The sequence below is a fragment of the Aptenodytes patagonicus genome, chromosome 5 (assembly GCF_965638725.1).
Source record: "Aptenodytes patagonicus chromosome 5, bAptPat1.pri.cur, whole genome shotgun sequence".
In the NCBI taxonomy this organism is placed as follows: domain Eukaryota; kingdom Metazoa; phylum Chordata; class Aves; order Sphenisciformes; family Spheniscidae; genus Aptenodytes; species Aptenodytes patagonicus.
Genome location: NC_134953.1, coordinates 11341019 through 11365349, shown reverse-complemented (window position 1 = coordinate 11365349; position 24331 = coordinate 11341019). Strand labels below are relative to the sequence as shown.

Sequence of the window (24331 nt, the reverse complement as noted above, 5' to 3'; positions counted from 1 at the left end):
CCTGGCTGTGTCCCCTCCCAACCTCTTGCCCACCCCCAGCCTGCTACCTGGGTTTGGGGACAGAGTGAGCAACCGAGAAGGCCTCGACACTGTGCAAGCACTCTTCAGCAATAGCTAAAACACTGGAGTGTTATCAACACTGGTTTAGTCACAAATCTAAAAAACAGCACCATACAGGCTGCTGTGAAGGAGCCAGATCCAGTACACCCCTGTAGGCTGTAAATACACTTGAAGGGGCTGTTTTGGGAATAAGAAGGTGTCTTTTTTCTCAGAGACCCAATCTGGAGGAGAACAGAAGCAAGTGAATTAAACAGTAAGTGCAGGTCCCAGATTAAAGGCTATGTATAAACACAGGATGGGATCCCAGGAGCTGGCCCATACATGCCACTAGGCATGTATGCAACAGCCTCCAGAAGACATTCAGAGGAAGGCTTGGATTTTGAAAGATCAGTTCGTACAGTGGCATCCCACCCTGTCAATCTGAGCTCAAATTCACAGGTGGAGCCAGAGAATGGTGCCATTTCATAACAAGGCCAGAGGCACCAGCATCTGCTTTCATACCACGCTGGGAAGAAAGCAGAGCCTTTCAGGTGCTTCTCGTGAATGTGAACTGTATCAGGATGGGTCTTTCATACGCAAATAAGCCTTTCATATTCAAATAGCCTTTCATACTCAAATAATTCCTGTCTTTCTGTCATCAGAGGTGACCCAAGACCTTTGGCAGTTAAATCTCTTTCCAATGAAACTCACAGATCCCTCCAAGCAGTTCTGGCTTTATCCCAACACCATTTTGAAACCCTTCAGGGATTATATGAGTAATTAGATAAATAATAACAAAGCCATGTCCGGACGTGAGAGTGACTCTGCGAGCAAAGCCCTGCTTTTTCAGTGCACTAGGCTTCACAGCAGTTGTTCACCCTCAGGGCTGCCAAAAGAGGAACGCAATGCACCTTATCTGCAAAAGTAAAGGAAAAGAAAATGCAAACAACTTCGGTTTTTCCTTGATGACAATAAAACTGACTGTTCTCAGTGATATAATCATCCCTCCAGACACAGCCTAGAAAGCTCATCTCAATTTCACTCATCTGCCCGCTTCTGGTTGTAAATACCCTTGGTGTGCAGTATTCAGAGCAGTGCCCGTTGTACCAGAATTTGCAGAATTTGTTGCTGATAAAGAACATCATTAGGACCAGGAGAGATGCACAGGGAATCAGAGTCATCTGTCTCAAAACAGATCTCTAGCAGTCAGACATGTAAATCTGTATAAGTCTCCTGAGGCTCCCTTTGTAGTCAAGGGAAACAAATAAACTTCTTCAGTGACTGACTCATTTCACACTAAAATAGGCGCGTAAGAAAAGTCAGATGACCCGTTCTCTGGAAGTATCAGTGCTTCTCCACTAACAGGGGAGACTAGCTGATTTATACACCTACCTTTTTAATATCTAAATTTAGGTGGGAAATGTTTCTTTCCTTGCTGCTGTAGAATCTGCTAGTCCTCAGCTAATTGGGATAAAGATAAAATCTGCCCATCCTTTAAATCCCATTTTGACAGCTCAGTAGAAGACAAAGTCTGGTGTTCACAGTATATCTGGCTATTTTTGTACACGTGAAAGTGCAGATGTGAGCACTCAAAAACTGATTGAACCAATGTGGACTCAAGTTCTAAACCAATGAGTTGGTGCAGGAAAGAAAATGCCTTTCACAGCCCATTACCATTACCTGAGAGACAAATAAGAGACTTATATATGTAAAAGTAGGATATATAAGGATATATAAGAATATATCCTTTTTAACACTTCCTTCCAGTGTCACACCACCTAAGGGGTCAGTATCATTTTGCCTATGTATCTCAAAAGATGTAATGGGATGGGCTGAGTGTTGGCAGGTGGCAGAGCCTGTTTCGCTGGCTCGGAGGAACTGAAATGGTCCCTGCTGTGGTCATTTGGGTGGGATCTGTCTCATCTGACATTAGTTGTCTGAAAGTCTGGATGAGCTCCCTCTCTAGTGTGTGGAGAGAAATAGGCACTGCCAGAGGACACTGACACCCATTTAATGCTCACCCACTATCGATAGGTACTGGACAGAGACCTGGGTGTCTGAGGCAAAGAGCGGGTGACCAGAGCCTATGGGGTGATGGGGAAGGGCTCTTCTGTGGGGCAAGACCTACCCAGGGAGCAGAAATGGGGACTTCTCACCCCTGCTGGGGATCTGGAGCTGTAAAACAAAAGGCTTCTCAACAACAGGGAGAAAAAAAGAAGAAAAAAAAAAAGGCAAAAAAAAGCAGCAAGCTGTTTCAAACAGAGCTGTCCAGGGAGATTTTGCTACAGAGCAACTCCGTTTGACCCACTCTATTTTTCTTGCCAGCATTATCCACTGCATTGTCTTTGAGCACCAGTTTCATAGATAGGAAATATCTATGACCTTTGTTAATCAGAGCTAAACATGAAAATAATATCCTTTGGCACTAATTCTCATTCAGACTGAGTTTAAGAGTATTTTCATGTCTCTTTCTTATTACACAGAGATTTCCTTCAGTGATGAAACTAATTGTTTTTTTATTCCAGTAATGTTCCCATTCCCTTCCTTAAGCTGCAGTTGTTATCAGCTGCCATTCTCTACACCCCATGTCCTCTTCCCTTGTTTATTTGTTTCCCTACTGGGGCTTCACTGGGTCTGAATTAATATTGCTTTAGGACTATTACATGACTCACAAAAGTCAAGTTTAGTAACATTCATTAACCTTAATAACCAAAGAGTAATTCATGCTCTTGACACTTAAGCAGAGTCAGAAAATAAGTATAATTTTGCACTTACTAAATTCCTTTTTCTCACCTTGTACATACTTCACTGGTTTACTGCACTACAGGTTTCCTGAAACCTGAGCTATGCTATTTAGTGATTATGTGTCTAGTTTAGGAAAGGTGTACCTGTTATTCAGACTCCTTCCCATACCGACTTAGTCTTAAGAAGACATCATCCACCCAGCCCTGGCCAGCAGCAAGCCTGAGTGCCTGCTGAATACGCAGCCCCTTTCACATGCCCTTGTACAGTGATGTTTCCTCCAAGCTTCCCTGACTTGCTCTAGTCATCTCGCTATAGCTACTGTGTTCAAATGTGCTCCGAGAGGATCAGTATCTCCTTACATAAAGTCACATAAAAAGGAAATATACAGCCTAATGCCATGCCTTGTAGTTGGGGCTGAGTGGAAAGTGGGGGAATGGCAGGGGAGGCACATTAGACCCAAGGGGCTGCAGGAGTCTGCGTACAGTGTTTACAGTACATGGCTAACACTTTAGACACTACATATGATGATGCACAGACAAGATTTGGCAACAGAGTCCTGGGATCAGCTCTTTGGTCTCAGGTGACTGAATCACTGTTCTGCTCTACTTCTCTGCCAGAAAACACACACAGTTCTCAGCCTGTTTGTAGGGTTTTGGATTCCTGTGGGGAGGAGGAGTGGGAAGCATAATATTTCATTTAAGATTTTGCATTGTATTAAATACTCAATATTAATTAAGCCAATCATTCTGTTAAGCTCTGTTCAGGGTGCCTTTACCTTTCATGGATCTTCACACCTTCTATGGATCTTCAACAAGTTTCTAGAAACATCAGAAAGGAGACTGCAGGTTGCTGCAGGGATTTGTGGTTTGGGGAGAACCTGTGACCATGCAAATGCTGTAGGCACTATGGTTTGTCTGGTTAAAATATCAGGTTAGGATAAGCTGAGTGTATTCCTCAAAATCTGCATGTGTGACTTGGGTACAATTGCATAATTTCATTCCAGAAATGGAGGTGAAATGCCTAGGAAGAACTTGGAGCGATGCCCTTTTTCAACCACAACACCTCCCTCCACTGTGCTCAGATACTAGAGGGGCTGGCAGATGTCAATCTATGTATGAGGGCAAACAGCAAGATTTTAAGCATACACATAGCAGCTAGGCTCTAAATATTTCTGCATTTTGAGTTTGTTTGACAGCACTAGAACATGATTTCTTTAGTCCTGCATGAATGATTACCCAAAGGTACACAAGCTGGAGAGGTAAAAAATCAGTATGCAAACAAGGAGTTCACCCCTAGTTTGTTCATTCTTATCTTGAGCAGATTAATAAGTAATCTCATATCTCAGCAGGAATAGGGAGGCACTATTGGCTAATTTCATCCACGTGCTTTGGTATCACAGCATATAAATAAGCATGGATTTACAGGTCCAACATCAGGCTCTTCTGACACTTGACTTCTCTTCCTCAGCCCACCAGGGAGCTCCTGGGAATGACCACTATTTTCTTGCTGATCTGCATCTCATGCCTTCTTCTCTTTGCCACCTGGAGAAGCGTATCACAAAAAGAGAAGCAGCCTCCTGGTCCCATCACACTCCCCATTGTTGGAAACGTATTCCAGCTGAACCTGTGGAACTTGCCTGAAAGCTTGAAGAAGGTAAGAAACTATGTCCTTCTTTCCTATGTTGTCTCCATTGCATATAAAACAAAGTCCGGTCCAGACTGTCTCAGCTTAATTCACGAGCTTAATTTGCATTGACCAAATGTCAGACTCAAACAGAAACAAAATGTTTCCCAGAAATACATGCTTCTGAAGTCTATATATTGCAATAATCTATATATCAAAGTCTATATCTAAGTCTATATATTGCAAATCTAAGTCTATATATTTGCAATAATCATACTAATGATGACTCCTGTGCTGACCTCACGGCAGTACTGCAATTTGCAGTGGATTTGCAATCAAGGCACTGATGCTATTGCAATATTCACTGTACTCCTCCTGTGCCAAACTCCTCACCATGCTGGCAACATGGCCTGGCCCTTTTTTGGGGAGGACCCTGCTCCGTTTTGCTGCCTCTGCTCCCTAGCAGATAGGTAGGATCTCCCGGGAGCAGAAGTAGTGAGTTAAGGGGTTGAAACAAGAAAGTTGGGAGGTGAATTGTGCTGTCCGTTCCCTCCCCTGGCTGATGTCACCCATCTGTCAAACAAAACCTGTGTGTTGCAAGGCCTGGGAGGGGATAGGTGGAGGGATTTCAGCTGGAGTGCCTGTTCCTTAGGGGATTGTGAGGGGATAGTGGCAGATGGATGGGAAGGGCAGGTGTCCCTGGGTTCTTCAAAGCAAAATTGTGGTGATAGCTGACATCACCATGTGTATCGTCAGATACACACATACCCATATGAGCTCCTTTTTGCTTTGGTGCTTGTGAACGTTGAGAATCATGACCACCCATAGGCATTCTGCTTTGTTTCAGAGCACTAGGTGGTTCAGTTTCCCACCATAAAAAACCTGGGACTATATCTAGTTTGCTCTTAAAAAGTGAGCATGAGACTAAGTGTTACAGGTCAGACCAAGTAGCCCAAGAATCTTTCTGCAATTGTAGCCAAAAGCAGATGCCTGGGAAAGAGTACATGATTAGTGTAAGGATGCAGTGACTCTCTGCTGATATATTCGCCCAATTTCCAGAGATCTGTGGCCCAGGAGATTTTAGAGACAACTGTGGTATGTTTGTGCTCAAAAACCCTTTAGGCACTTGCTTCCATAAGTGTATATAATTGCTTTTTGAGCCCATGTAAACTGTTATCCACTGTGGCTGTAGAAAGGCATTCCAAACTGTTTAGCCAGCCCTATGAAGAACTATTTTCTTTTCTGGGATTTGGACTTGACACCTCAACATTTCCATTCATATCCCCTATTTCTTGTACAAATCCCTCTTCCCCTGGCTGTAATTGCAAGTTGAAAGATCTCTGCACTGCTGCTAATCAATGCCATGTCTCAGTGATGCTGGGACAATGGCATATCACGCCTCAGACCCCTTCGCTACAAATTTCTTTTCACATGATTAACATTCAGACATGTTGTTCTTTGTGTTCTTCTTTTCTACAGCTCAGCAAGAAGTATGGTCCTGTCTTCACAATATATTTAGGCCCACAAAAGGTTGTGGTGCTGTATGGCTATGATGTTGTGAAAGAAGCTCTGATTGATCAGGCAGATGACTTCAGCGGAAGAGGCAATCTACCACTGCTTAAAAAAATCTTCCAAGGCACAGGTACGTCCCTGGTAATGTTAGCATAAAAAGCTGATGCTTTCAGTGCTTCAGGAGCACAGCTGAGAGGGCAGTGGAGGACGGAATGGTGGATTTCATTTACTACTTTCATGCATACAAATTAGCAGTAAAAGACTAAAAGCCCAACTCATTACTTGGACCATTGAGTAAATTGGACCCCTGGAGAACTGTTTAAGGTCCCAGGTTGGCTTCACTGAGTGCCTTTCTGTTTTCAGCATGCTTCAAATTATGGCTAAAATTTTGTTCATTAAATGTACCTCTAAGTTCTGATGTTCATTCTCCCATTTCTGAAAATATTGACAATATACATACAGCTAAGGAACCAGCAAAAGGAAAGTCCACAGCACAACAAAGACAAGATAATATAGGCTGTCCCAGTAAGGGCCATATTCAAGATTAGGCCCTGAGCTTATTCATCAGGGCAGTTCCCAGTATGGCATTTATCTGGATAAATAGTACCTATTCCATGGTACTATAGTACAGTATCAATGGTATTGTCAATAATGATACGCTGTGTGAAGATGCATAGCAGAACATTTGAGCAGTTATGTCAGTGCAAAGGCCATGTGCTTGTGGCCAAGATCAATTCAGCACCAGTGTTACCTTCTTATTTACATCCTAATGTAGTTTTTCTTATTCTGGGAATAAACTCAGTTTTACTCAAAGTTATGTGACAGATGGATCAGATTTGTCACCTCCAGAATTGCAGAGAAGTTAGGTTTTTGGGCATATAGCAATTGCAGTATAACCCCACAGAGAGGTGTCTTTGCATGTTGAGTACTTACTGTGTAGCACCCATTCAGGGAAAAAAAAATCTACTTCCTCATGGAGGTCTATTTTTCCTTCCTGTGTCAGGCATTGTGACCAGCAATGGGGAGACCTGGAAGCAGCTCCGACGATTTGCACTCACCACCCTGCGGGATTTTGGGATGGGGAGGAAGACCATCGAGAAGCGAATCCAGGAGGAAGCTCATTTTCTGGTGGAGAGGATCAGGAACACACATGGTAGGACATAGACTTTGTGCCTGCTGGGACACCCTGCATCTCTGCAATGAGACAATGAGGGGTGTAGGGCTGCTTCACCAAATCTATGACCCAAGAAGTGGGCATGTGGCTGCTGTTTCTGCTACCTGCTCCAATAGGCAAAGTTATCACTGCTGGGAGTGGGTCAGTCAAAGGCACTGTGACAGTATGGAGGGATAAATGTAGGAGATTGATGTTGGAAAGCATCCTTTAACGTGTTCTGCTTGAAGAACAAGACAGGAAGTGGCAAAGGGAATGGCTTGGCCCCACAGCCGAGGATTTGGTGGAGTTCAGCCATGGAGACAGGGCTGGGCACTGCCAGGTAACCAAGCAACATGCACCTCCTTGCTTTGTCTCCTGCAGCTCTAAGTAAATGGATCCTGAAGAAGTGGGTGACCAGAGAACTCATTTACAGATATTTGGGTTTGGATCCAGTCCATCTGAATGCTAGACAATACCTCCTAGTATTGGCGGGGGCGTGCAATGGGAACAGGGGCTATAAGCTGCTTTTGAGGGCAGGGCATAAGGTAACCCCCTTGGTTTCAACCTATAAATGCGTTTTCTGGTAGTATATAAGACAATGTTACTTCTAAGTATTTCACCTGAGAGTGGCACAGTACCAGCCTGGACCACAGGCTTCCTTTCCACAGCCAGCCTTCAATGCGTGCTTATTCTGCAAGGAGGAAAAAGCAGGTGGATCTAAAAGGATGCTGAAGCATCACTGTTTCCCTTGAGCCACTAGAAAATTCAGTCTGGCTTCACAGATAAACAGTCCTGCTACAAATCAGAGAAAACACTCTCACCTGCATTGCTCTTACCCTTTCACTAGCACGGTAATACTGTATTTCCTATGCCCTACTGCAAGCCTCCATCTCTGGCTCACCTTGTTACGGTATCTTTTACTGTGTACTAAAAGGCTTTGCAAGCAAGATATATACAACTGAAAAGTATAAAGCCGTTATTTACTCTTAATGCAAATAATAAATAGCCAGGACTAGTTATCTACTAGGCTTAGCATTAATATACTCACCACCTCTGATGAAACATCTACTGAGTCTTCAATGGCCAGGGAGTCATCAGTCAGGCAGAGAAGGGTTGATGCCATTGCTCCTTGGAATAGGCTGATCCTCAGTGCTGCCCAGTTGCCATTTTCTGACTCCTTGTTTTTCTTTTAGGATTTTATATCTTTTCGTGTTGTTGTTGCTCCTCTTGAAACCTTGAGATGCAGCCTATCACTGCCTGCAATTATACCTTTCCTTTCTTTCTTGGGTCTAATCTAACTTTTTTCTCACACTGTAGTTCTCTTCTTAGAAGCTTATGCAACTGTGCCATCAAAACTAGACTTTGATCACAGGCATTTGAACCCCTAGGAGAGGGTTATACAACTGAGGTTACGCTAATAGAGTTCATAAACAGGGTGCAATAACCTAAAGACATGGCTCAGGCAAAGTCCTTATGGTTTCATTGGGTTTTGGTGGGAATCTTTAGGCCATTTCCAATAAACAGTCTATAAGGCAGACAGGCATGTGTCAGCTGAAGAGGAACCAAACCACTCAGACCAGTGTTCTGCTGAGAACAGTACAAAAGAGATACTTAAACCATTCAAACAGGGAAATTAGTTCACTTCAAGTAGAGAAGAATAAATTGGATAAGCCCTTCACCATCCTTTCAAAGGACTGCAAAACTCTGGGTCTCAAAAGGATGCAAAACTTCCCTGTAGTCTCAGAGGAGGGGATGATGCCTGAAATACTGAAAGCAAGATACCGTTGGGGTTTTTTTTGTTGTTGCAGAGCAACCCTTCAACCCTGGCAACTTCTTAGCCCACGCTGTTTCCAACATCATCTGCTCCATCATCTTTGGGGATCGGTTTGACTATGAGGACAAGAAATTTCGAACTTTAATTGAGTTGATAAATGAAAACAACAAGCTCCAGAACTCTGTACAAACACAGGTGTGTACAGTTTTATTTAATGAATAAATTTGTTAATGATTACAATATTTTATTAATGAATATTTATTCATGTTATTAATTTTTAATTGGAGTGGATTTTCCTAAATTTGCAGAATTTTTTTGAAAGCCAAAAAGGCAGTTAAATAACCAATTCCTGCTGCTTTTTCTTACCTTATGGAATTGCCATTGTATGTCCAAAGAAGGATATCATTGCAAAAGTCACTCAGATAAAGTCTATCCCTGAATATAGTGAAACCAGAAAGTAAAAGGCATTAAAATCCAGTTGAATAATAAAGACCTACTGTTCCAAAACAGTTTAACTGCCCCACTTTCATAGTTACAGTTAGGGGAACATTTTATTGTATCCACATTAATTAGAATGTGCTCTTCCATCATTTTATTTTTACAGCTATACAATTTCTTCCCAGCTGTCATGGATTTTTTACCTGGGCCTCATAAAAAATTTATAAAAAATACTGAAAAAGTTGATCAATTTACTTTAGAAATCATAGCGGAACACCAGAAAACCCTGGATCCCACTTGTCCTCGAGATTTTATTGATGCTTTTCTTAACAAAATGGAACAGGTAATGTAAGAGCAAGAGATTTATTGGATTATAAGAAAACCACTGCTTGAATCCCAGCTTATTTTCAGTTGTGGCAGGGCACTGGGCTTTTGCAAATACAGAGGGGAACTTGCTTTTCTTGGCACATCAACTTCATTCTATCCTGTCCATTTTCTTATCAAGGATTTTTAAGCACAGAATTAACAGCACTAGCCAAAGTTAGGAAAGCTGAAGACCAACCTGGTTGATGTAATTCAATACTCCTCCCATATTAAAAAAGGTTCATAAGATTATTTAGTAAAAGTACCTTAAATGCTGGTGTTCTGGAGACTGAGTGTCTTATCTTTGAAAGGACATTAGATGTGTTTAAAAACATACATTATGGGTACAGGACTTTCCTTTTTAAACAAACTGCCTAGCTCTGTCATTCAAAACATTCTGCCAAATCTTCCTCCAGGAGAAAGGGAATGGTCACTCAGAATTCACCGTTGAGACCTTGAGCAGAACCACGCTCGACTTGTTCTTTGCAGGAACAGGGACCACCAGCACGACACTGAGACATGGAATTCTGATTCTCCAGAAATACCCAGAGATAGTAGGTAATAGAAAAGGAAATAAATAATTGAAAACTTTTTAATAGGTCATGGGATCAATTTGGACAATTCCTGTCACTACCACATGTGGCAATGGTCCCCCAACTAAGGAAACATGTATTTGTGTGTGAAAATGTGTATTAGTCTTAGTTCTATTCGCAGAAAAGAGATACTATTCCTGGTGCTCTAAAAGCAAGTTTTGCTGTAAATATGGGGAGAGGTTTAGGCAAACAGATGGGGGACTTGTGCATTCAACACTTAACTTATTTCCTAACAGAGAAAATTCAAAAGGAGATTGACTGTGTGATTGGCCAAGACCGAAGCCCCTGCATGGCAGATCGGAGCCAGATGCCCTACACAGATGCTGTGGTCCATGAAATCCAGAGATTCATTGATTTCGTTCCACTTAATGTCCCACATACTGTGATCAAAGACACCAAGTTGAGAGACTATTTTATCCCCAAGGTCTGTTCCACTCTGTCTGAGAAAGGTCATAATCTCTTGAAAACAATGATGTGTTCTAGTCATTGTATTTTATTTTCTTTTCAAAAACACTGAAATGTGATATAGAGTTGGAATAATTTTGTTTGGAAGGGGATTCTGGAAGTTATTGAGTCCCTTGTATTTGAAGACAAAAAGACTTTTCATCTTCTACGTGAAGAGGGAGATAGAGCTTTCTTTTTTTTTTTTTGTAAATGTAAGCAAAGTTCTAATTTATTTGGAAGAAATATTAAATACTCTAATCGGACTCACCATTAAAATTCATTAAAAAAAATGTTTTCCATACCAATGGCACACATTTTTATTCATTAAATGCTCATTTTAAACTGGTTAAGTTATGACTACCCTTCTATTCAGCTCTGGGAACTTCTCAGTGCTACTTTGCTTTAGCATGTCTCCATTTTAACTTTCTTCTCCTCTCTTTGTTAATTCAGGACACTATGATATTCCCTACGCTGACTTCCATCCTACATGACAGCAAGGAATTTCCAAATCCAGAAAAATTTGACCCAGGACATTTCCTGAATGCAAATGGTTCCTTTAAAAAGAGTGACTACTTCATGCCATTTTCTGCAGGTAAGACCTCCTTCTATTTCAGATCCTAGACTATCCTCTCCTAGAACCTCTTTGAAGATTTTGGCTCCATCACCATGGTCTGTACAGTGAAGTCTGGTGATCTGCTAGAGTCACTTCTGGGTAGCTCTAACCCCTGTACTAGAGTTTCAGTTGACTTCCTTTTTTAGCAATCACAAAAGCTCCTCCAATGCATTCTACAAAAAGAGATGTATGAAGTGGGACTCAGCCATGCAACTTCTCTCTCTCCAAACTTAGCATCAAACAGCAGCAGAACATGAGAAACTGAAGCCTTCAAACTGCCTTTGCCCACTGAGCACTCTCATTGTTCTAGACACTTAGCCCCTAGTTTAATTCATTTGCTTCCCCAAAATGCTGCAGTGCTGTCTGTCCATTCTGAGATGTCTGAACTTTCATGGAACAGTGGTTAAAATAAGTTACCAGCAAAATACTCCACTGTCACCTCACTTTTTATTATTTTTTGCTTGCAGGAAAACGCATCTGTGCAGGAGAAGGTCTGGCCCGGATGGAGCTATTCATATTTTTAACAGCCATCCTGCAGAACTTTACCTTGAAACCTGTTGTGGATCACAAGGACATTGACATTTCCCCATTAGTCAGCACTCTGGCAAACATTCCCCGACCTTATGAGGTCGCTTTTCTTCCACGTTAGCCAAGTGAAGACAGTTGCCAGTTCCCAAACTCATGAAAGCTCCGGTTGAATGACAGTAATTTCCTGATCATTTGCTAGATACTTTATGGAGAGAAACATGCTCAGAAAAGAAAAGTGTATGGTGCTTTTATAATCACCACAGCCAGCTCTAAACAAGAGACAGTGTAGGCAAGTGCATAGGGAAGGAGACAGCTCCCTGTGCAAAATTATACAGGCTCTCCTCTGCACCTACCTCACCTAGCTCAGGTTCCTATCTGGCTCCTGACGTCCCGACATGTCAGGGTGTGTGGACTAGTGCTCTGAGAGCCCTGCTGCTGCTGTCCCTATGGCTTGATCCTCTCAGCACAGCAGGAACAGACGCTTGTACTCCAGGGTTTCCACAGACTCTGCTTGAGGTACCTCTCTCCTCTGTATTTTCAGTTTGTTTGTGACCTATTTGTAAAGGTAAGCATAAAACAGTGGGGTTTTTTCTATTAGAAGATGATCATCTACTGTATTCTTGCCCCAATACATATTGTCTCCTGTGGTGGGAATGGAGTTTACCAATAACTGGGCAGATGGGTCCTCTCCTGTGTGATTATAATGAAGGTTTGTGAAATTACAATTTATATTGCAAAATAAAGTAGTAGTACACTGAATTGTTGTTTTTCTGAGATCCCAGAAAAACATCTTTTAGTGAAAAACCTGCCTCCACAAAGCTTATACTCCCAAATGTCTTCCAAGTCTTGTACATATCTGACTGTTTCATTTCACTCACTTATATGAAATATATTATGGCTTGAAGACTGAGCTGGCCAATGACCTATAAAACTTCCATTCTCGGTAACAATGTGGGAGAAGGCTGGACTGACCCTACGAGACCTACCAGAACCCCAACTGTGGTTACAGAGCTGTCCATTGTGGCAAAAGAGGACAAATTAAGTAATACTGGCATCCCCCTAGTGCCATTTACTAGATGAATGGCAGCTTGCATCTTCCCATTATTTTATGAAGCGCATAAAGATCACTACAGCAATGTTACAATCAGGAAAAAAAAAAAGAGTTTACATGAGTTACCAAGCATACACGTACAGATGTAGGACTGGTGTTTCCTAACTTGATCACATTGCCTGCAATGTATAATTTATAGCGATTACAGTGAAGACAGAGAGCTGGATCTGCGCTATGTGGAAAAAGACAGCAACTGTAATATTACCACAATGGCATTAACTGTTTATGTGAAACAGGCACAACTTCTTTCCTTTCAAAGTATTAATAAGCTACATATACCATGAGTTGGTAGCATGGCATTGCAAAGGCAAAAGCCACAAATGTCACGGAATCACAGAAATATGAATAAAAGAAAGAGATATGAAAATATCACCTAGTTTATCGCCATATACCAAAGAGGATCAACTATTACAAGTCTTCTTACCAGATAAAAAGAAGAAAGCATTCCATACTTCCTCTTCAGCTGTGCCATGACTAAAATAGGCAAAACAAATGGCCCGGGGGCAGCTTCCCTGTTCCAGACATCTTCCTCCATGCTGAAAAGACAAGGAGGCAGCCAATGCAAACCAGCAAGAAAACAGCTTTAGCTCCCAGAGATTCCACCATAACATGCACTGGGGCTTTGAGATTAGAGGAGGGCTAAAGCTGTGTCCTGGAAGCCTCACTTTGCGTCACCTGTGGTACAAAAAGCAGTGCAATGGTAACCAAAAACTGCTCACAATTCATCTGGGTTAACCTGCTTTAGCACCAAGTAATATTACCACCTTCTGGGAGACTAAGGATCAGATTTTAAAAAATTCAAATGCTTAATAAATAGGATTTAGCTCATCAACCTTTGTTGACCACTAAACTTAAAATCATCAGTTTAAAAAATTAACCATCATTGAAAAGCTCTACATCTCCCACGAAGCCATACTGCTCGCTCTCTCCCTGCCTGCTAGCACTCAATGTTGCCTAGACTTTTTCTTCTGCTGGGACTGTACAGACAGTGCATTGCTTGCTCATGTGCAGGACTAGGCAGGGCTATATGAATTTTCTGTGGCAAACCTGACACAATGTCCTGTCACTTGGCCACATGAAGAAGTGGCTTTCAAACTCGATTAATCCATTCTGCGCACTGTTACCATTAGTTCCCAAATACCTCTCGCAGAACTTAAGCACCTCTGTGAGCTCAAGTTTCTAAGATGTTTCGAAGAAGCTGGGCAGCAGCTATAGAAGCAAAAGTCAGCTGGGCAAGCACTAACAAAGAAAAGAACTGGCAAGTTCTCAAACCCACTAAGGGTGTCCCCGAGTGAGGAACTCAGTGAAGCAATCCATGAGGCAAACAAATGTACGTTGCAAACAGTTCATACTATTTTATTGCATGGATTTCCTATATTGTGTCTGTATTGCATTGCTCTCTTTAATTACTCCCTATGCAGTGCCTTTAAGTAAAATTCTTTAACTTGCTATCATGTCAGAGATATGCCGGGTTTCTTTATGGCAGCTTGCCTGAACTTCCTTTGTTCCTAGTTCAACTCTTTGGAGAGAGAGGGAGGGCAATGGCCCCCAGTGAAAAGTAGTCCTGGCTATCTTAGGATATACTTGTCCCACTGGGATGACATACCCAGTTACTAGAGTGGAAAGCTGTGTGAGGATGCCACCACAGCCATCTGCTCTCCGGGTCATAACCCAGACCTTACAAGATACAACAGCTATCATCTACAACAGCAAGAGACTAGGACCATTTAATGCCAGTGAGCCAAAAGTCTCTCCAGATTCTGCCGGGCTTTGCTCCTATACTAAATGAAACATCAGCCCTTCCCGCTTCTGACTTCTCAGTTACATCCTCCCCAAAGAACACCTCTACCTAGGGAGAATCTCGCAGAAAAGTACCTGCTCCTCTGGAGAGCTTTTGGGAGAGTGGCGTAAGTCCTTTTCCACTGAACTCTACGCCTTTATCAATCAATCAGAGCTTATTTCACAACATAAGGTCCATACAACACCACTGCATGTATGGAGCCCAAACATATTGTGAACATAGGACCATACTTCTTACTGAGCTGAAACAATTTACCAAAAAAGAACACAGCTTTTAAGTTACATCCACTTGCCTCAGGAAAGTTATTCTTCAGCTGCAGCATGTTTCCTATGAGGGGCAAAGGAAATGGCCCAGGAGGCAGCTTCCCTGTTTCAGACATCTTCCTCCACGCTGAACAGACAAGGAGGCAGACAATGCAAACCAGCAAGAAAACGATTGTGGCTCCCAGGGGTTCCATTGCAATGTGGAACAGGGATGTGGGATCAGGAAGGGCTGAAGCTGCATCCTGGAAGGCTCACTTTATGAAGCCGACAGTAAAAACAACAGTGCAAAAGTAACCAATAGCTGCTCTCGTTTCCTCTGGATTAAACATACTGGTGAGAAAAAATCACTCGCTGCCAACAAACTTGGATGAACTGCTTAATTTTTAAGTCTTTGTGACCTTTTTTAAGATCAACCTTGTTCTATAACTATAATATCAGAAAGCAGGGACAAACATTAATCGTTAACAAACCTTGCATTAACAAACCCTGTCATACTTTCATAGCATGCTTGTCTTCTGCCTATTACTGTTGCTTATATGTTTGTCCTCTGATGGGATGCTGCAAATACAACAATGTATTTATCTTCAGGCCATCATATACACTTGTGATTATCATCCCATTGGATATCTTTTAACATTTCTATTGAACACAGAGTTCCAGGTTAAAAAGCATACTCCATTCTAGAAGAGCTGTTTTTCAGCTGTTGGACATGTTGCAGTTTCCACTAATGATTTCAGAGCCCATTCTGAAGACTGTGGACATCTCCACAAAGTACTGTTCTGAAAGTTGGATGACTTCAGAATTACCTGTTAGAGCAGCCGGGCAGAACTGTCTTGAGGTGCCGGGGAAAAAATCTTCCTCTGGAACTGAACTCTTCTATTTCTGCTTGAAGAGCTGCATTTGCTAGGCTGATTTTCACCCCCTGGTTTGCAGTTGCAGTCCAAGTCCTCAAGAACTGCTCCAGCTCCAAAGCAGTTGCACAGACCGCTTTGATGTACTTTGCCCCTTGACTCTCATCTGTCAGCCCTCCCTTTCCTCTGTTCTCTTCCGTGTTCTTCCCTTCAAGCACCCGCTACTTTCTTACTATCTTTTCCACCAGGAAATGCTGCAGAAGAGAAGAGATAGAGATTTAGTCTCCCCCTGTACCTCCTCTGGAACTTCTCACGGACTCTCCAGGTGAAATGTTTGAGCAGCAACCAAGTTGTGCCCCTGCTTTTGGACTATACATTTCCCCAGTACAATGCTGTTCACGCACACCTAGCTATGTCTCTTCTGTGGTGCTAGTCTCCAAGGACCTGCCATCTTTGCCATGATTTGGATTCTACCAGTCACACAGAGGGCCCTCAGGCAGAGAGGGGAATAGTTACTCAGAGACAGAACTGGGAACACAGCTGTCGGCTCTTGGCCTGATCGGGACGCCGCTGTCACACAATCCTCCAGCCAGCCAGGTAGACAGTCTCTAAAATTTTCTCCCAATAAAAAGTCACTTGTGGGACAAGCTCCTCTTCCCATTTCTACTTCCTGGAGGTGGGATACTCAAGAGTTTGTGAAGGAATTTGCTATTTCTTAGCTCTCTTACCTGAAAACACTAAGTGCTTGCTGACAATGCATGGCTAGATGGATTTCCATCTTCAGAGTTCCTGGAGGTTTTCATCTTTGTAGTTTTAAAACAGCATTGTATTTTCCATACGTAGAAAAGCAACCTTTTCAACAGGAACAAGATTTGGTCCTCACTTTGCCTTTACTGCTTTATCTTGTGGAAGTTTTTTTCTGCTGACACATCGCCCTCTTGTGGCCCTCCTGCAATCCTGTCAAGGAAAGACCATGAGCAGAGAAACGCCATATTATTTTTCTTTGAAATTCTCTATGCCCCGATAGCACAGATTCCTAGACCTTCCAACAGCATGCTGGGTTGCATGTGGTGAGTGGATCTCTTCATCAAAGCAACTATCAAATGCACCTGTGATTAAAACAAGACATGGCTAAGCCAGTGGTTCTACAAAAACAAATCCAAATAGCAGTGTCACTGGAGTATATTTAAACCTATTCTTGAGCCTGCTCTTTGCCTTGCTATGAACATACAAACCAGGCACCAGGCCTCTGACTACAAAGAGGTGGGATGGGGCAGGCCAGGAAGCTCCAGGCAGTCTGAGCATTCTCCAGGTGAGGTAAGTACAGAGGGAATGAGATACAATGGTTTTACTTCCATGTGACCCTATTTACCTATCCACTGTCACTCAGTCCCCTTGATCTCCTCGGCCTCGAGGGGTGAGGAGCAATACCTGTAAACAACAGCTACATGGATGCTGTTTTAGAGGGCACCACTCCAATTTTGGTCATGACACTGACAGCACCCTCTGCTTCCAGACATGTCTTCGGAGACCTGAGAAGTGATTAGGGCTTACAGCTAGTATGCGTGTACTCCAGAGTGGTGTTTTGTATAGTCACAATCTGCTTAATCACAAATTTCCAGTTCTCTGCTGAGCAGAGGACAAACTCTAGCCCTCGTGCCCCTGAGAACGTATTCTTGCTTAGTTAGGACTAGCCTATCCTTGAGTGCAACCCTTTCTGCCCAAACACTCTGACAATCCTTATATCTAACTACCATGTTAGGAGAACTTCCTACTGGGCTGCTGTCATGCCCATAGCTGCCTTTGGCAACACAGCATGCTCCAGGCACACGTTATGGAAGGAAAGTCTTCCTGCTGCAGGGTGAGCTCGGTACATTAAACCATGCTTAGGAAGGGTGAGGCACATAACTGTCTCCTCTTTTCTATTAAGAAAGACTAGCAGCCCTGAAACATCTTCATTATTATGTGCCTCCCCATGGTCTCAAGATGAAAAGATGCCCTACTGGGTCCAAGGCAGCTGGAAGTGCTAGAGGATGTAAACACAAAACAGAGAGGAGAGCCGTGCTGTTTTTCTTGGCCACTTCAGGAACTTACATAGCAAGGCTGCTGTTATGATCCCAGTGACAGTGAATCCTTCTTACTATGGAACTATGAGTTGTGGCATCCCAACTGGAATGTGGACAGTATGTGTTAAGGAAAAGGGAAGGTGACTGGGACTCATCTTAAGACAGAGCAGGGCTGCCATACATCCAGTTCCGTATCTGGCTTAGATCTGTGGAGTCTGTCTCCCATTGAGGGTCTGAGCATATGGTCCACATCCAATAAGGGAGTGGACTTGCCACTACATTGGCAGTGTGCTGCCATTAGAGCATGGAGCGTGTCTGGGCCGTGTTCCGTTCTATGTTCAATACTTGATTTGCAGGCTATCTGCCATAAGCAGAACTTATTTGGCTTGCTGCCATGCGATAGGACAAGTCACTGGCACTTAAGGCTTGATATTATTCTTATCACATGGAGATGATCACAATTCTCTAGACAGCAGGTGGCCAGCTCTCCATTGTAGTTCCTTAGGATACAATTCTGTCACCCCTTCATCTTGGCCCTGCACCTAGCCAGAGTGCAGGGCCAGCTGCATCCCTGCAGTGGAGAACAATCCCTTTGTGTGCCAGCATCCGCTCTGTGCCTCTAGCACCATCTTCCCAGAAAGAGCTGGGAATCAGAGAGATCACTAGGCTGGAAGATCGGTGGTGGTGTTTCAAACCTAGAACAACCTGCCCTTGTAAGCATTTCAGTGGCTGGTCAGCTCTAGATGATGTCCACCTATCCAGAACCATTTCCAACCTGATATAAATCAGCAACTTTTCTGTTCTTGGAGATGGGTAGGGGCCAGGAAGGGGACTTACAGGGGATCAGGGACTAAGCTCCCAGCCACATGCAGGTGCTGTATGCTGTAATGAAAATTCTCATTCTTCCACGGAACAGAGGAGCTCCGAGCAGCACCCTCAAGCTTTTACATCAGCAGCCAAACATCTGTGATTCTCCTTCACAATGGCAAAGCCAAAGGATGGTACTATCAAAAACACTGTTGAGTCTGTCTGAATCATGTCTAGCTCTTGTATAATCTATAGATGCATGAAACACTGGAGAAACAGGACTTTTAGATTGTCTACCACTTTGTGGTACCACTTCCCAGCATGAGAGATCACCAAGCAGGCCACTGTTCAGGCTGTCATTCAAATGCCAGTCTCTAGGCACGAAGACTTTAGGTCTGCCTGGCTAGATCCTCTTGTCCAGCAGAACTGCGAACACACCATGAATCCTGAGAAGATGACGATCTGTCAGATTTTAAAACAGTCTGCTGTTCTACATGGTATAATTTCCTCCAACACAGAAATGATAACTCATCTGTTGGTACCTCTGTGGCTTTGATAACAGTACTAAAATGTCTAATTTGCTTTCACAGGTAGAAAAGTCATCAGTGAGCTAACTATGGATAAAAGCAATACAGATGCAAATGGCTGGATACCTCTGGGAGACTTAAACCCCGTTCTTTAAAGATGCTCATTCCAAAAAGGCCTTTCTTCAAAGTGAACTCAACACTTTCTCAAATCCTACATCAAGGCCATACAGAATAGTATTTTCTATTTTAAATTTAGGATTTTTAAAGTGATGGTGAAGGCTTTCAAAGGTCATCTGCTTCACTGCTTTTAAATAGCACTAGGGAAAAGCGTCCATCTTGACTATTTACAGTGGCTGTACACTGACTGACAGCATTATGATCTTTACCACACTGGCACCTGACTAGACATTCTTCTAAACAGCCTGTAGGAAGTTTGAACTACTTCTTTCCTACATCAGCACTTGTACTATCCTCAACTGCAACTCACTCAAAAGCCAGATTGAGCTAGTCAGCGTCAATAGGTACGGAAATAAGAAACTTGGAGTAGGAGTACCTGTTCAGTAAGAAGGGCTCTGCTAAATTAGCAATTTGGAACACTGTTAATCTGGTAGAGAAGAAGCTTTTTGTGCTGGGCATGCCTCTTCAAAAACTACTAGGATCAAAATTCATTGGTAAAGTAGAGAAAGATCTACTAAGTTCACTGAGCATGTGATAAAGCAATACTTCTTGCAATTTCACCTGAGGCCCAGACAGTCAAAGAATGTAATTGCAGGAATACTTGACGCAGAGTTAAAAACATGTTCTCTTCTATGATCTCCAGCAGCTGGAAGGAGTTTGTCTTTATTAACAGACCCTTGGAAAAAATAAAAAGACAACTTACATAATCGTTCCAACAGGAATTTGAGATTCCAGAGAGACAAATGCAGCAAGGTGTTTTATTGTAAATTTATAATAGTCTCTCTATTTCTAACAGATAAAGGTGGATACCAAAAATGAAGTGTTTTCAATACCATGCTCATAACTCCAAAGGCCTGGGTATCTTCTCAACGCAGAGCTCAATGAAGGAAAAAATGAAGTTTAGGTCCTGCTGCTACTAAGGGAAAATGTCTTTATAGGTTATGGAGGGCTTTTCTTAGACAGAGTATTTCATGTGGGACATAGGACTAACACACAGATAGCCAGTATCAACATATGAGTTAGGGACAGGCTTCTACTTTTCACTGCAGAACGACTGAGGCAACAGAACCTCTTGAGAAGAGGAAAATACTATTCAGCCTTAAGCCTGAATACAGCCTACTGTATTCAATAGATAGAAAAAGTTACCAGTCTTGATGTTAGCTGTAACCAAATCCTTGTCAACATACAGAATTGCTGTTGTGCAACTTAAACAGAAATCAGTCTGACTCATAGCCCAACTCCAACTTAAAGACTCTTGTAATTTCATCGTTTCTCCAGTTTTTTGTACTTGGCTTCTGCAGAAGGAAAAATAACAGTATTTTAGGACTGGATAGGTAAAAGCTTTGAATCCTGTAAGCTGCTATACATCTTAAAATTCAAGTTAATTTACAGTATCACTCAGGGTCATTTTTTACTAAAGCATTTAGGCAAATACAACTGTATAATACAATTCTTAAGGACCAGGTGCTTAAGCCAGACAACTAATATTAATTTAAGCCAAGGGGACTTGAGTGCCTGGTGGAACTTTATGAATCCCTCTGTTTGCAGGATTAAACATCCGTTTTTAAAATTTGGGTCAGTGCATATTGTAAAAGAGAAATCAAGATTCACTAATAAGCCGTAGTTCAATAATACCTGTACTGGTCCACCTCCATATAACTTGATATATTAATCTTTTCCCAACGCTTCCCACTTCACATACAATGTTCATTGCTCAAAAGCAGCACAGGCAACTCTGCAGCTCAGACTTGTTAAATAGAGGAGGAGTTTGTCTTTTTAAATCCCCTTGCAAGGGACTATGCTGCTAGGTAGTAACAGTAGAGGACAATAGTTACCAAGTTTTTTGGAATACGCATCCAATTTATAAGCTGCCTGCTCCAGAGCTGCAACCTGTTCCTCAATTAGGTTGATTTGTTCCAGATATGGTTGAAGAGCAGCATCTTAAAAAAGCAGAAAAATCGTATCTGTCAGTTCTCAGTAATTCACTTCCAAGAAAAAGTTCACACTTGAAACACAAGAATTTCTCATTACATTCTTCAGATAGAACAATTTAAAAGCTCCTTCCTTACCCTGCCCCAAAATCAAGTGGTGATACTGATCGCCATGTTCGAGGAAAGTACGAAATGTTTAAGAGTACTGGCTAGACTCAACACAAGTAACGATACAATGTGAATCAAAAGAAGCGTTATTTCATATCAGATCCAAAATTTGGGGTAAACCAGGACATAAATTCAGATGTCTTTTCTCTTATGCTAGTCTACATAGTCTATAGCTGTAAAGAAATATAGAAGATTGGCATTGTATAGCAGCATGTCTATTTCAGTCAGTTTTCCTTCCTTCAGCACCTAATGGAGTGTGAACTACCTGACACTCAGATGTTTCATTTCCCAAACAAGCGTACTGTTCGTTATACCCCTACCTTATTTGGTTTACTTACATTTTTGATTTAAATCCTTCAGATTTCTACTGATGTTTATAGCAATATCTTTCATTTCTAGATACTTCAGGCTAGTCAGCTTATTCATGTTTTCCAAGAGTTTGTAGTCTTCACTGGTGGCTTAAAAAGAATAGAGTTTATTTTAATTAAAAGTTGATGTGGTTTGAATTAGGTGCAGACTCTTCAAGAGGACAAGAGATTTCAAACCAACAGCCAAATGTAACAAAGAATAGTTTAGATGGTAATACAGGTGTTGGTATAATGTTCTACAAAAAGAGAGATGACATTTTGTGCATTGTAAAAATCAACTGGACTGATGAATACTTATTCACTTGCAATTTTTTCTGAGAGAGAAAAATTGACTAATTCCTCACATTTCTACTCTTAGTCTGTCAGTTAAACACTTACGTTTACAAAACTGATAGCACAAATCCAGACTGGTAATCTGTACCGTATACCCTCCAAGTCCACACAAATCAGTAGTGCCGTGGAGTCTTTTCAAAACTAGAGCCTACGGAATCCACTAACTTGTTGAGCAGTTTACTTTGCTCCAGTTAATGTTGCACAGCACTTTATTCTAAAGCATGAATGTTGGAAAACGTGTATGATCCTTGCTCTCACTCAGAAACAAAATAGCTGCACATGTTCCACTCTCAGTTGTGCTTCTTTTCTAGTCCTTCTTAACCTAGACCCCTTTTGTTTGTTTGTTTTTCCATGTACAAGCTTCCGCAAGACTAAAAAGAACTTTTTTTTACGTTGCTGATATCACACCGAATTCTTTTGAAAAACGTGCTATTCTGGGACTTCATTAATATGACTAATCTCAGTGTTGTTAGTAGTCTAGCAACACACCAGACTTGAACTGCCAGTCTTGCTAGATATGACCTAAATAGATATAGTTTAGACAAACTATACAACAGATTTTTTTAAAAGAAAATGAAAAGAAACAAAAACTCACTTGCAGGTCAGTATTGCAGTGCCTTACCTGTCAGTTCACCTGTTAAATAAGTGGCCATCTTGTTGAACATGTCTTTACAGAGTTCATTGATGTCTGCCTCTGCTGGTTCCTTAGCTTCCTCCGCTGTTTCAACAGCAGGATCCTCTAATCAGGGTACAGACATTACAGGGTTAGGGGAAAGTTAGCAGGTACGGAAACACACCGTAAAGATTAAATGGTCCCATCTTTTTCCCCTTCAAATTGACTACACCTACTTTCCATGTAATTTGTCTACTTTACACTAAGGGGTAACAAACCTAGGCAGTTTACTTGAAGCAGCATCAAGATTATTTCAAAATAATACTTTAGGGAGCATTTAAGGGACAGGCACCTGGCCTGACCACACTTGCAAATATCAGCCCCCTCCTGTGCTTAGACGACAGGAAAGGAATTTGGGGAGAGCTTTTGAGTGATTTTGTGCACAATACTACTGATGTTTATTTCTAGTCACCGATTCAGAACGGAAGAACAGCCCCCCCCCAGTCCGTTTCACGAGGGGCTACAACAGATTCCCCACCCGTGGAAAGCGATAATCACCGCTTTTCTTCTCCAAACCCATTTCTACCACAACCTGCCCTCGTTCTGCTCTTCGCAGGAGCAGTTCAGCACCTCTTCCTCAACCCAAAAGGTTGCTCTTTCGTTTGTCGGCAGCTTTTGCCGGCTTGAACACAAAGGCTGCCCCGAGGCCCGCGGCTCCCGCCGGCCGAAGCAGCGGCGCGGGGGGTGGTGGCGGTGGTGACAGGCACACGGGGGTAAGCCCCTGGCGGGACGCAGCCGCCGGGCTCCAGAGCAGCGGCCGGCCGGCCGACATACGCGAAGCCGCGAGCCCGCCCCGCAGCCGGCCCCCACCCCACCGCCGGAGCCCTTCCCGCCGCGGGGCGGCTGCTGCCCCGCCGGGCGGCTCCTCCCTGCGCCGCGCCGCGCCGGGAGCAGGCCGCGGCCTGGCAGGGCCCGGCCACCGCCACGCGGCCAAGGGGCGAACCCGCAGACGGCCCCCTCGGCCCCGGCCCCTTACGCTTGGCGGGCTGCGCGCCGGACTCGGGCAGCCCCTCCGCCGCGGTCGCCATGGCGACAGGCCCCCTCCCGCGGCGCCCGCTTCCGCCTTCGACCCCGCGCAAGGCCGCGGCCCCGCCCTTCGCCGCCGCGGCGCACGCGCGACTGCGGGCGGGCCGGGGGGAGGCTGAGGCGGCGCGGGGCCGGGGCGGGCCGCGGCCCTCAGCGCTGGGCCCTGGCCGGAGGGGACGCCGCCGCCGTGCCGGCCCCGGCCCGCTCCCCGCCGGGGGCACGCGGCAGCCGGGGCCTGACAGCCGCCCCGCGCGTAGATCCGGGGCCTGGCACCGCCACCGCTTCTGGCCGCGTCGTGAGGGGAGGCCTCCGCTGCCGCGTACAGCGGGTGTCTGATGGGCGACAGCTTCGGTCGCGGGAACAAGCAAGAACAAACAGCCTTCACCACGGCAGGAGGAGAAAGA

General features: G+C 43.4%; 2 protein-coding genes and 1 long non-coding RNA gene across 4 annotated transcripts; 1 reads left to right on the top strand and 2 right to left on the bottom strand.

Annotated features, from left to right (window-relative positions):
• The first annotated feature begins 4230 nt into the window (after window positions 1–4230).
• Window positions 4231–12584, top strand: LOC143160662 (cytochrome P450 2H1-like). The gene is made up of 9 exons (XM_076338659.1): window positions 4231–4437; window positions 5887–6049; window positions 6923–7072; window positions 8881–9041; window positions 9451–9627; window positions 10064–10205; window positions 10477–10664; window positions 11135–11276; window positions 11765–12584. Exons 1-9 carry the CDS (start codon window positions 4273–4275, stop codon window positions 11944–11946), a joined length of 1470 nt encoding a protein of 489 aa, XP_076194774.1. The 5' UTR covers window positions 4231–4272; the 3' UTR covers window positions 11947–12584.
• Window positions 12585–13359: 775 nt separating this feature from the next.
• LOC143160663 (uncharacterized) lies at window positions 13360–16738 on the bottom strand. The gene is made up of 3 exons (XR_012995427.1): window positions 16580–16738; window positions 15807–16105; window positions 13360–13472 (listed from the first exon to the last, which is right to left on the bottom strand). It is a non-coding gene; the product is annotated as an uncharacterized LOC143160663 (long non-coding RNA).
• A 3335-nt stretch (window positions 16739–20073) lies between these two features.
• Window positions 20074–23969, bottom strand: BLOC1S2 (biogenesis of lysosomal organelles complex 1 subunit 2). Of its 2 annotated transcripts, none has more exons than XM_076338069.1 (5): window positions 23878–23969; window positions 22851–22967; window positions 21866–21985; window positions 21264–21368; window positions 20074–20723 (listed from the first exon to the last, which is right to left on the bottom strand). In XM_076338069.1, the coding sequence occupies exons 1-5, from the start codon at window positions 23927–23929 to the stop codon at window positions 20692–20694; spliced, it is 426 nt and encodes a 141-aa protein (XP_076194184.1). In that variant the 5' UTR covers window positions 23930–23969; the 3' UTR covers window positions 20074–20691. The 2 variants fall into 2 exon arrangements, with proteins under 2 accessions (XP_076194184.1, XP_076194185.1); XM_076338070.1 differs by lacking the exon at window positions 23878–23969 and adding an exon at window positions 23434–23582.
• Between the last annotated feature and the right edge of the window lie 362 nt (window positions 23970–24331).

What these genes read in the sequence shown, in the direction of transcription:
- BLOC1S2 (XM_076338069.1), bottom strand. Translation starts at nt 23,929, where the DNA reads ATGGCGACCGCGGCGGAGGGGCTGCCCGAGTCCGGCGCGCAGCCCGCC. An exon ending in TTTAACAGGTGAACTGACAG is followed by an intron (nt 21,986 to 22,850) that starts GTAAGGCACTGC and finishes ATTCTTTTTAAG; the next exon opens with CCACCAGTGAAGACTACAAA. An exon ending in TGCGTATTCCAAAAAACTTG is followed by an intron (nt 20,724 to 21,263) that starts GTAACTATTGTC and finishes TTCCTTCTGCAG; the next exon opens with AAGCCAAGTACAAAAAACTG.
- LOC143160662 (XM_076338659.1), top strand. Translation starts at nt 4,273, where the DNA reads ATGACCACTATTTTCTTGCTGATCTGCATCTCATGCCTTCTTCTCTTT. An exon ending in TGCCTGAAAGCTTGAAGAAG is followed by an intron (nt 4,438 to 5,886) that starts GTAAGAAACTAT and finishes TCTTTTCTACAG; the next exon opens with CTCAGCAAGAAGTATGGTCC. An exon ending in GAAATACCCAGAGATAGTAG is followed by an intron (nt 10,206 to 10,476) that starts GTAATAGAAAAG and finishes ATTTCCTAACAG; the next exon opens with AGAAAATTCAAAAGGAGATT.